The 13,261-nt window shown below is 39.0% G+C and overlaps 1 protein-coding gene across 1 annotated transcript; it reads left to right on the top strand.

Annotated features, from left to right (window-relative positions):
- Positions 1-4,125: 4,125 nt before the first annotated feature.
- Positions 4,126-11,955, top strand: abhd15a (abhydrolase domain containing 15a). The gene is made up of 3 exons (XM_033977666.2): positions 4,126-5,069; positions 9,755-10,107; positions 10,631-11,955. Exons 1-3 carry the CDS (start codon positions 4,560-4,562, stop codon positions 11,238-11,240), a joined length of 1,473 nt encoding a protein of 490 aa, XP_033833557.1. The 5' UTR covers positions 4,126-4,559; the 3' UTR covers positions 11,241-11,955.
- Positions 11,956-13,261: the final 1,306 nt, after the last annotated feature.

Genomic DNA, 13,261 nt, shown 5'->3' with positions numbered 1-13,261 from the left:
ATACGTCTCTTCATTGTATCCTTCTATCTGCACAAGTCTATAAGCTACAAAATGGATGCATCCAATAAAATATGAACCACACCTTTAGTTATTAGGTTGGCTGATCTGAAATATATAAAATGACCATAGTTTTAGTTTCTGGCTGGCCCTGTCCGACTCTCCCTGCTGAGCTGAGCTGTACAGTGCTGTGAGGTGCAGAATGCAGGACTGCTGACAGAACTCACACTGAGCCAAAACACAGACAACGCCTACAGACAGGGCTCTTTGATGACTGCAGCCCACAACAAACACTAAAATGTACAAAAATTAAGGCCTAAAACAGACTAAAACATGTGAATCCACCCAATATAAAGGCTTTTTTCAGTCAACAAATAATATTACTTGATTAAGGTAGTGACAACATAACTTAATTTATAGATTTCCAAAATGGATGCAAAGTCAGAAATTATTAGTATTAATTATAAAAAAAAAATTAAAAAAAAAGTAAAAATTTATAATAAAAAAAACATCACTTGAAGCCATTTGAATCTGTATCTATATGTTTAAAAAAAAAAAGAAAAAAAAAAAGGAAAATACATTAACTGTTCAATACAAACAAGCCCAATCTTTAGCTGCTATCAGATTTGGTGTTGGAATCTGTGCAACACATTACACTGAACCAAGTGCAACATGTTTTTAAGTTGAGAAGATTTTGTTACAGTGATAGCGTTTATAATGGATACTGAAATCTTTTTGCATCTGAAACTTGCAAGTGTCTCAAACATTTTGCTTGTGTGGTTACAGTGCTGCGTTAAATAGTGATAGTGTTTTTCAGCTTTCAGACACCGTGAGTCAGAGAAAAGCTTGTTAAAAAAACATCAGATGAATTTACAATGGCCTGTTCCTGCACAACACCAGTGCGAATGAACTCACACTAAAAATGAGTAGCGAATGAGTAAGTAAATGATGTTCCGATTTCTTTTGTTTTGCTTTTCCTTGGAGTGTGTTGCATTTCGGTGAAGCAAAACAGGTAAAAGTCTTCAAAATGACAGTTACTCAAAAACTAAAATGATAATGCAACATTGCTTCTGTCTCATTTATAACAATCATGTATTTCCTATAATTAAAGAACAATCTGAACATCTTAACCTTGATATGTGCTGCCTCCTCCACTCAGATGCAAACCAGCTGCTGTTATCTAGCGGCAAAGTCAATAGGTTCAATACAGTAATGCTAGCTGCTCTCATACTGTTTCTGTACAAGCTCTCCTCCCTGTTATGTACTTCAGTGACAACATCATCACTCAGACCATACCCTGTCACTCCTTATCAGAACATGTGTTATTTAGTCTGCTGTAATTACAAACATATGGAACCTGTGTATACGCTGGCACTGACAGGCTGGACCTCAGTGTACTGCATCTCAACACAGTGACGTAGGTCGAGTCTCATGGATGACGTGTGTGGCTGGCAGACTTCACAGATGTGTGTGCTTCAGCAGGGGTTCTGTGACAAAAGCACAAAATAAATAGTTCAACATCATGGTAGCGTATCAACTATGGTCAACAATACTACCAAGGATGTAGTAGTAGGGTTGTATGCAAGTTGGTGTCCTATGCAAAGAACAAAATATCCTCTTTTTATAGGATATTGCTGTACCTGTAGTTTAGACCTTTGCAAACCTGTTATGAAATGCATGTGAGTTTTGTTATCAGTGCATCTTTTAATCTTTTCTCAAATGTGAATGCTCCTAGAATTCTTTACAATGTGCACTCTTTTGTACTTTTATACATAGTGTAGTCCTAGAAGTATTATTCAGTATTATTAAGTTGACAAAGGTAGTAATTTGGAGAGTACCACCAATACCACACTACTATTATTACTAGCACAAAATGGGTGAAAAAGGACCAACCAAAGCCAACAGGTGCTTGGAGCAACTTTAACCCTACCCACTGATTTTGTGTTCAGACAAGAATAGCTACCAGTATGTGTTTACGTATATGGAACATTTTGTCCATAGAGGTAAGATCAGCTATAGGTCGCTGCATCACTACTATTCTTGCTCTGCAAACTAATGTATGACCACATCCTCCATTTATTCTGCTCTATTTCAGCTTCCTGTCAGGTGACATAAAAAGTGAAACCCATGATCACGTGCTCACAGTGCCACATAAGAGCTGAAGCCTAGCAATGTCAGCAGCATGGTCCTTTTTCAGACCAGCACTGCAGCATGTCCATCTAGATCTGCTTGTTCCTTCTACTTCCACATGATATTGGGGGAGTAATATTCATAAAATACTACACAGGAACTTTCTCATTGTATTCTATAGAGATCTGGCTGGTAATGTTTGATTTTAAGGAAATTGATAGAAAACCATAGTAACAGCAAACACGTACTCAATACCACTCAATGCTACTTCTGGCAGAAACATACTCATAAGTGGCTACCTATGAGCAGCCTAGCAGACAAGTAGTCGATTCCCAGCCGGTGTATATATGTAACCTTGGGAATGCATCCAGTAAAGCCAATTTTTTTCTTGATTGGTCAAAATGATGGGCACTAACTTCCACGCTCGAAGGTATAGTGTGGTACAAACAGAGGAAATGTGCACTATCGGTATACACCCTAATGCGATGTGTTTTATGGGTGCATGTTCCCATTCACGCTGTGGAAAATGTTACATGCAGCATCAGATGGCCACTCTGCAGAGCTTTTTAGATACCTGATATCATTGTGATTGCTCTGGGGACTGCTATACAATAGACACTCATAAAAGCGAACAGTGTGAGCTCATAAGATAACAACTAATGTGTGTGTAATGTCTTCAGCTCCTGGACTGACATGAACTAGCAGGAAAGTCAAAAATGCCAAACATCCTTCATGATGAAAACTGTAGTATTTGACGAGATCTTATAGTGACTTGTAAAAGTGGGATATGACAGGAGTTGATGGCTTATTATCATCATTTTTGTACATTTTAGGACTGCAGTCGATGTGTAAATAGATGTGCTGTGCTACAAATATGTCTGCAGAACTCATTTTGAATTAAACCCAAAATAGCTAGTTAAATCCAAGAAAAAAATAATTATTTCAAAATCATATGATGACTGACCTGCTTGTGTACTCAAACCCTGTGGTATGCTTTGAGAGCCATCTTGGGTCAATGAACGATGTGTTCAGCGATATCCCGAATCCCTGCAACCTTCGCCTTATCTCCAGCCCTGCTCTTATCTGTAGCCTCGTCACCGATATAAGCAATGACCTTTTCAATTTGCATCAGGGAATAGTATTTTTGACTTAAGATTTGTTTTGGCCTTTTCACAGGATAACATGTAGCCTTTTATAGCCATACTACAGTACAACCAATTATCTCAATTGCTTTGGAAATCATCCATTAGAATCTCAGTTGAGTTAATGTTTCCCTAAGTTAATGTTACTAAGTTGTAAACATTGAACAGTCTGTTTCATGAACTTCAAAACATTTTCAAAAGTTTGCATCTGATTCTTTTTCCACTCGATAACTTTCCTGTCTCCACCAGTTTGTTGTACACTTTTAGTTTCATTGTCAGTAAAAATAATAGGCCAGGCAGCAAGGACACAAGTTTTCTGTGCACTGCCTTTCCAAAGAAGTTACTTTCCAAACCATATTCAGTATTTGTGTATTGCCTGGATAGAAAACGATAACATCCTCAGTTTGGTGGGCACATGTGAAGATGTATCCAATGTATCCATATGTATTACACAACTGATAACACACTGATTTATCTGAAGAAGCTGCTATTTTTGTAACCATGATTTTACCATACATTTTAATTTATATAATCTCCTTTTGCCTTTTATATGAAGTAAAGTTTTGAAGGCACAGAAGTTCATTTCATTCTTTCCTTATATATCAAAAATATTACAAAACATTCTCCTACAATTATAGACCGTTTCAAAGGACAACATGAAAACCTCATCTTATGTTCAGAGGCCTTAATTCAGCCTATAAAAAAAGCTTGTGTGCAAACTGTTTTTATGAGCCATTTGCCAACTTTCACCCCACGTCCCCAAAAGCAGATCCAAAAACAATGTCAACATTTGGTTCATTCATAGTTCAACTCCTGCCATGAGCACAAATAGCAGTTATCTCCTCTCCCAAGCTCCAGAAACAAGAGGAATTCTTTCATTAGTAATTCACTAAAGGGACCTATAGTGCGCGTTCTGATATCGGATACGCGGATCCGTGCGCGCCTCACTACCTGTTTTAGACTGGGGTTGGATACAGGAGGCGTTGCCAGCAGAAGCAGCGGTGTGTGTGTGCGCGCGCGGGTCTCTTCTAGTAATCACAAAGCTAGGAGCGAAGAGGTGCGTCGTTGGAGCGCAGTTAGTTTAGATTGATTGAGAGGAAAGACACAGCATCTTTCAAACTGAAGATTTGGGATGAGGAAGGAGCGAAGGGAATGCAGGAGTTTATAAAGACACGTGCGCTCTGAAGCTGATATTCATTAAGTGTTTTTTGAAGTGATTGGGATGTGAGGTTAACTGGGGAGGCTGTTACGCACGGTTAAGTTAGCTAAGTTTCTTGTCATTTAGCGCAAATGCTGGAATGCCTCGTAGTGGTGTTAATTGTGATCCTGGTGGTCTTCATCTGGCCAGGTTCCGCGTATTTTTACACCGAGGGACAAACGGATGCGCTGTTAGAGGGGCTTTCACACACAGAGGATAGGAACTCGGATGCCAAAAACCATAGCTTTACGCACGACAAACATGACGTTACAACAGACTCCGTGGCGTTCATTTGCAAACCGTCAGCTTTGGCCAACTACCTGCTGAAACACTGCAGAAGTTTTAGTGACTATTCTCCGTGTGTGGGCTGGCCGTGGAGGGCGAGCGCCGTGCTCCAGAGCGCGTACGAGGCGTGCTGGCCGTACTACAGCGCGGTCCAGTTCGTGCGGGATAACCTGCAGCTGAGCGACGAGGGATTGGTGGCACTGGACTGGGCTGTGCCATCACACCAGAGAAGACGCAGAACATCCAGCCACTCCTCCAGTCCAGTGCTGCTCATTGTGCCCAATTCGTTCGGGAGGATCACGAGAAATGTGCAAAAGGTGAGTGAACCGCCTGACTGTAAATATCCACCGGGCAACAGCAACAAGAATACTCTGGGAAGTTTGTTTTTGTTATAAATATCAGTATACCTATAGTCTTTACAGTGAGTTTGGATTGTATAAGAAATGTGTTAAGTTTGTGGCACATACAGAGAAAAATATGCAAGAAAAACTATTTTAATATGCTGTAGGTGAACAAAAACATACAGCTTAATCTATTGTACAATACATAGCCTCACATGACCCACTTACAAAACACTAAATTGCCAGTCTTTTGGCAGTGCATTTGTCAGATGTCAGACGTTATTTAGTCCAACAAATATGTAAGGTGTTGCTATCCAGTGCCCATTAACCGAACCAACATTACAGGCTCCATGTGAAAAAGGTCTCTGATTAAAAATGTATAGCCTATTTGTACTTGCACTTCATGCACTTTCATCTGTTCTGCGCCCAACTGGAGGGAAAAGTACAGGGAATCATAGTGTGCTGCTTGAATTAAATTTTGATCTGCTCACTGTCAGCAAACAGCTCACAAAAAGGGAAAACCAGCTTGCACAATATAAAAGCAGAAGTACGCAGCCTTCGTTTTGGTCTTTTGAATTTTAAACATAAGCCCATGAGTCAAACCGTATCTTGCATAGTTAGTTCTTAATAATTATGTCTTGCAGAGCACCAATCTGCACCATCAGCTCCACCAATAACTATCACACGCCACATCCATGCTTAGGCAAGGTGGGTGAAGTGTTTTGCTTGAGGACACAACAACTGACGGAACTTTGAGTTGGTGGAGGAGCACACTAACCACTCAAACTATTGGTGCTACACCAGTTTTTATTCATGACTGATTACTAAACAGGTGCGAGGCTGCAAATTAAAGTTATTTTCATTTCTGTTTATTTTATATTGACTTTTTATTGGATTTTCAAAACAAATTATATATCTCCTAGTAGGCAGTGACATCAATATTGATTTGGCATTGGTTTTTATTTTGTATGACCTTTCAAACGCGGCTGCTGCACTGAAGAGTCCTATTAAAATGACTGTTCGTTGTTGCAAACATGCAGCAATATGATCGTGTCAGTGCTGTCATTCAGTTGAGCAGTTTTCAATTTCCCATGAAGGACCTATTTCTCCTCTGGCAGTGAGGTTCCACTTGAGAAGTCTAAAGACAGAAATACTATTGGGGATACATCCACCAATTAGGAAAGCTCTTATCTCCACTGAGACCCACATGAGCAGAACATCCAGGCCTTTGGTGCTACGCGGGAAGATAAGGATGAAGCAAGCTCTACTTTGTGTGTGGATAGGGCAGAGCAGAGGAAAGCAATTCAGGAGAACTAGCAGTGGACGCTGTCAGTGCAGTTTAGCTTTTGGTACGCAGCACATTTCAGAATCTCATGAATGTATAAATGAGATAGCCCATTACAAATTTTGTTTCACCTTTTCCATACTAACATATATTCAGCTCTAGTCTATAAATGTGATGAGGTTTATATAGTGGTACATGCTTGTCATTAATTTTTAGTTAGTTTGATGTATGTCTAATACTGTACAAAGTTAATTCATTCACAATATACAAAATATGAAATGAAACCTGAAAACCTCTTTGTTTTGCCATTGTAAAATATATTGCACAGTTAACAGTTAACACTAATTCATTATTATTGTGCAGTTGACATAATAATTATCATTTCTCCTCCAAGGTCAGGCTCACAGTAACCCCGTGGCAGGTGATAAAACACATGGAGGGACCAGCATTTGTGGTCAGAGAGTGGTGATTACTGTTTTGTCAAATAGTTTCTGTAAAGGTGCATACAGGAGCCACCATGCTTCATGTGGAGATCACCTGTCAGGCTCACACTGGCCCATGCAGGCAATTTATGACCTCAATTTACCACCATTATGTGACCCAGTTTTACTGTACACACTACACCAGAGGTGTACAGTGTGTACACACGCTGTACACCTCTGGCTTTCACTCAAATATTTAGCATAGCTTTTGGTTGCTGGGTTGGTTATGTCTGTTCCTTCATCGCACATTTAAGATTAAATAAAAACACAGCATCCAATATGTATTCAAAAACTTAAACGTATGCCAATCATTTTAAATCTACAAAAGTACAATATTTAGACCATTTAATTTTAGTAGCACTAAAAATGGCTTCCAATTTTAATTTTTATACTCGTTCAACATCCATCCTGGTCTTTCAACAGTTTTCTTCTCCATTTGCTCTGGACAATAATTTGGAACGACCTTCCTGAAAATAAAACCCAAAGTCTAGGCTCTGAGCTTGTGGAATTTGTCACTGAGCTGATAAAAACTGTTGGACAGCACCAGCATTTTTTTAATGTAATTGAAACCGATTTGATGAATAAGTCACAAGTTTGATAAAAATAGACAACAAGTGAGTGGCAAAGACTCACAGACGCATGGGCTCAATGTGTCATTTGCTACACTTTTTCCACTATTCTAGCTGTTTCTTTCTCCCATTTTAAATCCTAACACACACTTTCTGAATTTATAACACTATGAGTCACCCAAGGGGCCTAGATTAAAGCATAAAGTTGGCAAGTGCTATATACATACAAAAGTCACTGCACCATTTTTATAAAGTGGTTGAGTTTTGAGGTTTTGCTTATCTGAAATCTCTTGTTCATTATTGTTGACACAGCTAAGAAGCTTTTTATTTACCACCTTTGTGTACTCATGCTTCAAGTGGATAAGTTCCCATCACATTGTGCCTTTTCCTGCAGTGGATTATACTTCTGTGGTCTGTACAGGGAGCCATAGCCAAATCATTTCACAGGCTGTTAATCTAATTCAATATTGAGCTAAACATTTATCACTGGGTGTGTGCTCCACCATCTATAGTTTACACAGTTGGAGGATAAGAATGAGTGTAGTATTTTTGAAAGGAAATGGATTGCAATTAAACACATTTTCCTAACCGGTACAAAATACTTTTTTTTTTACAAGCATGTATTGTATAAAAAAGTGTTTACCCCCTTAGTATCACATGGGTCTGCAGGCGCCAGGCTCTTCCTATCACTTTTCAATTTTCTTTCCATCACTTAAGCAAATGACGGACAATGCTGTCAGAGGGTTAACATGTTTTTTTGATACGATCTTAATTGCACTTTGAGGAGACAGGAAACCATAACTGCCTGTCGGTCATGCTACAAAATCCATTTACTTCTTTTGTTGCATGATAAGCCATTTACTGTATACTACGTTCAAAGTAAATATTCCTCTGCATTCACACTGAAAGCTTAGCCAGTTATATGTGCACATTGCATACACTATAAAGTATCTTCAAGTCATTCAGGCTAACATTATGAAATGCCACTGTAGTCTGCATTTCAGTGTTGCAGCCGTGTTGTATTACACGGGGCTTGCCGCAGTAATCAGTCAAAGATCTAATTTTGAAGGATAAAACTACCGCAACCAGACCGACTCAACTCACACAGAAGCAATTATATCCTAGTGTTTCTTTTTACTGATATAATGTGTAATGAAGGTGAGTGAGTGACTGACTCACTTCACTCTCAGTACAGGGCAGTACTTGTGGTGCATATGCTGTCCACATGGTACATTGCAAGGATAAATGACAATACAGCCACCAAGGTTTAGGTTATTTCAACAAACTACAATATTATAAATAAATAAAGTATAACATAAGTATGTATAAAAGTATGTATGTATGTATAAAATATTATAAATAAAGTATATAGTTCAGTGTAAAGACGACTACAAATTTTAGTTCTACATTAAATGCATTTCTAATATTTCTGTGAATACCACAGTACTGCAATTACTCTCAGGAGGTAAACTGCAATGAAAATGAATGTAAATGAAAAGTTCTACTACAGTCACACATTACAAAGACCAAATAAACAGCCTGAAGCCCATATAAACAAAAGAGTGAAAGTATAATAAACCTGTCTGATGTCTGCTATGATGTAAAATGTAAACTTTAACTTTATACTCTACACAAGTACAAGGAATGCTTTCTTTCCATCGCTATCTAAAAATGTGAAACCTAAATACAAAATGGCAATGATAAAAAGGGGAAATATATGCATAATATAAAATAACCTTCACTATCAGTGGATCTGAGTTGGCTGTGTCAGTCCTGATCACTTGACCATGCTGGAGGTATGATGATGCCACCCACACAGGAATGTGTCTTCTTTGTACTCCATATAATATTCATTCCTTTTCTGTATAATTAAAGGTATTACCAAGAACTTTCCACTGGTATCACCTCTGCCAACAGGACTGTCATGGAAAGTGGCTGCCTTTAGTGCTAAAAGAACTCATTGTTCAGTAATGTGTGGATGGTGTTATGGAGACCTATGAAGTAGCCTTTTGGAGCACTGAAGATCCTGAACATGGTTTATGTATTATGTGCATTGCATTTCTTTAATGAAAATAAATATATTACTATACTGTTCTCATAATATTTGCTGTTAGGGTAGTACATCATGTGTTTTGATAATATTTGCTGCTAGGATAGTATATCATGTGTTTCTTAAATGGACCGCTTCTGGACGAATGTGAGATCACACTAACTCTGTACTATTGGTTCCATAAAAAGTTCTCTATGAAATTAATTACATCTAAAAATCGCAAAATTACGGACTTTTTATATCGTTCCCTGCTTTATTTTTTTTTTTCATTACAGTTATGTGAAACAGCCTTGTTCCATGGCTATCTCCCAGTCGTTTTCAATCGCCGTGGCCATAATGGGACCCCTCTGACCTCAGTCAAACTCCAGCAGTTCGGTGACCCCTCTGACCTCCGGGAGGCAGTGCGCTACATTCGTTACCGGCAGCCAGCGGGACGACTGTATGCAGTGAGCGAGAGCACGGGGGCGGGGCTTCTGCTGTCCTATCTGGGAGAGTGCGGTTCGTCCAGCTACGTGACCGCGGCCGTGTGCCTGTCTCCGGTGTTCCGCTGCCAGAACTGGTTTGACAAAGGGCTGTGGTGGCCGCTGCAATGGGGCATAACGCTGTACCAGAAGTTTAGCCTCTGCAGGTAAACCTAAAATGACACATAATCAAGCCAAATTTATTCATAGAGAAACACACGAGCCAAAGACATGCCCTACAGTTGATTAAAAAAGTGGAAATTATTGGTCAAAAATGAAGAACATAGAACAGATTGAGCTAGACATGTCATATATCTTTAATTTTTTTCATGTTCGGGAAATTATTACTGATCTCAGTGGGCTAAAATAGATATGCAATGTTTTATCATTTGTATTTTTGTAAACAACCTCAAATGGCTTTAGCAAACATAATCAAGCTCCTCATCACGTTGAAAGATCTCTAAATATATCAAAGCATTGAAGCATATGAGTGTCTACTTTATTGGACAAGCACAAACAATTAAGGAAATAATCAAGTTACTGTAGCAACAGATGATGCCCCCTCTCCCCCCTCTCCAGTTATTGATTTCCTAGAGACATCGTGATCCACATGGAGTGTATCAAATCAACGGTGAACAGATTGGCTGGTTTTAAGTCTTTGTTTTGATGGGTTGCTTGTTGTGCATGCAGGTACCGGAGTGCACTGGGCCAGATCATCCAGACTGAACATTTGTTTTCGAAGTCCACCTTAAGGGGTATAGAGGAGGCTCTATTTTGTCACAACTCAACAATAGCACCACCTACAGGAAGCAGCCTTTCATGGGACGCATACTGGGAACACAATGAACCTTTAAGAGATGTTGACGAGGTTGCTATCCCAGTATTGAGCATATGCGCGAAGGACGACCCGATTCGAGGTGACACTAAGTCTACCATCCCGTTGGAACTCTTCGAGACAAATCCGCATTTTTTCCTGCTTTTGACCGATCGTGGTGGCCATTGCGCCTTCTCTACCATATCTCCCACTACATGCAGGGATGTGACCCCGAATAACTGTGGAGCTGACAAGCAAGAGATCAACTGGAGTCACAAAACTATGCTAGAATTCTTCAGAGCTAGCACAGACTTCTTTGCCGTAGAGGAGAGATCTAAACAGCTAGCTGCAAGGCGGAGGGGGTTAGGTGGGGTCGGCAGAGGTAGGGCGTTCCGCAATCGTAGTATTAGCACGTGTAAGCGGGTGCCAGCCTGTTCTCATAATATTCATGCTATTTACAATTGGCAGAGGTCCTATACACGATGACGAAGACTGAATCCAAGCAAATGTAATTAACGTAATGAATGTAATGAACTTGTTTTGTTTTGCTGTTATTTGGCTTGCATTTTTCAGGTCAGCACTACTTAATGGGCTGTGTTCAATATGCATTAAGAGATTAGTTTTCTATGCACAAATTATGGTCCTGTAAATTATATTATTGTGAAGACAGTAACAACACAATTATAGATTATATTTTCATGCAACAGCCAATAAAGTGCAACAGTTTTGATTTGATTTAATATGGATGTTATTGGATGAATTAACAATTTCTGATGCAAAATAAAAAGATCCAGTCCATTTATAAACTCATTAAAAAGTTACTGTTAAATTGTGTGTCAACATGTACTGCAGTCTGTAATGTAATGTCATGTATATTTATTTTCTGTCTCAGCTTTTGGAGGTGCATAGATGACACAATTTCTCTGTTTATTAAGCACTGTTCAACTAATATGCTCTAATATGTTCAATTTACTCTTTTGTTAATATTTTAAGATACCAATATAATGTGTTTTCTGGCATTGTTTATGCCCATTCTTGTAAAATAAAAAAAAGGTTATGGCTAGGCTAAGGCTAGGTTGTTTTTTAGCTTTTGTTCTCTTTTAACATTAACTTTTGTTTTGTTGTATTAATTAGTTTGTATTAATTGTAAACTATTAGGTTTGGCTTACTAAAGATTGTAAATAAAGGGAAATCATTTTTAATATTTAGTCATTCATGGTCTTTTCAGTTATTCAGATTTGACCATAACATAATCATAAGGTCTATTGGATCGTAATTAGACATATTAGACAGTTCCTTTTTATAGCATGTTGCCCGTGGCTCTCATCCTCCGCCCATCGTTGGCCCCTCTCTGAGCCTTATCCACTCCGACAGCTGGATCACACAGTGCACTCAGAGCCACGGCCCGGGTGTGAGCCTGCAGCCACTGTGCCAACACTCAAATCACACACAATCCTCAAGTCCCAGACACGTTTAGACAAGATGCCACAGCACAGTATAAGCGAGTACAATGACCACATCCTTTGATTCTGATTGCGCCTAATTCATTCATATTCACTACCGGCAGATGTTAAGGGTGCACTATGTGATTTTTCTGATGGAAGGTTTACCAGAGATGTTATTGCTTCGCCTGGAAAGTTCCACAGTATTACATTAAACTCTTCCATCTCCATCGTAACAAACAGGTGATGCGACAAGGCCAAGTTATTGGACGAATGTAGAGAGGAAACCCAAGTAAGAATGGATTTTTTTTTCAAGTAATTACCACACATACATAACTGAATAAATATTACATAGATAAATTTAATGTCACACTCTGAGCCATTCCAGGCAAAGCAACGACATATCCTCTGCCAGAAATGGTAGAGGATGTTATTGGTGTAGCCCTTAAGGGGATATACAACAAGGCATATGTTTTTTGCTTTTTTTGTTGTTTGTTTTGTTTGTTTTTTTGTAGATTTTTTTAGTTAAATTCCAGGTAACAGCCAGTAGATGAATGACAAAACTATCACTGCAACACAGGACAGTGGACCAGGTAGAGCATATCTGTATAGTGTCTGTAAATGTCAAACCTACAAACACTTTAAGACAGAAACTGGTTCACTCAAAGGACAAAATCCCAAGTCACAAACAAAGCAATGTGGTCTACTCCATTCAGTAGTGAATGTTGTATTGGAGAAACTAAGCAGCCCAAGACACTAACCACTCCTTTGAAGACAGTGAGGTACAGATCTTAGTAAAAAAAAGAAAAATGGTTTGAGAGGGGCGTCAAAGAGGCAATTTTTGTTAGGAAAGACAATCCATCTTTGACCAACGCCATCCTCCGACCTAAATCAATACAAGAAAAACAATAGTGAAGTCCAGTATGCTAATAGATTTGAGAGCATCCATTAGGGGCCTGAGTGATCATGTAAAATATAACAGCTCACACAGTGTAGCTCATTTGACCTGGATAACAAATAGAAACAGGTGTGTTAGTTTAAGTGTAGTTAGCTCCTCCCAAGACA

The sequence above is a fragment of the Periophthalmus magnuspinnatus genome, chromosome 13 (assembly GCF_009829125.3).
Source record: "Periophthalmus magnuspinnatus isolate fPerMag1 chromosome 13, fPerMag1.2.pri, whole genome shotgun sequence".
Lineage (NCBI taxonomy): Eukaryota > Metazoa > Chordata > Actinopteri > Gobiiformes > Gobiidae > Periophthalmus > Periophthalmus magnuspinnatus.
This window is presented reverse-complemented; position numbering and strand designations above follow the sequence as displayed.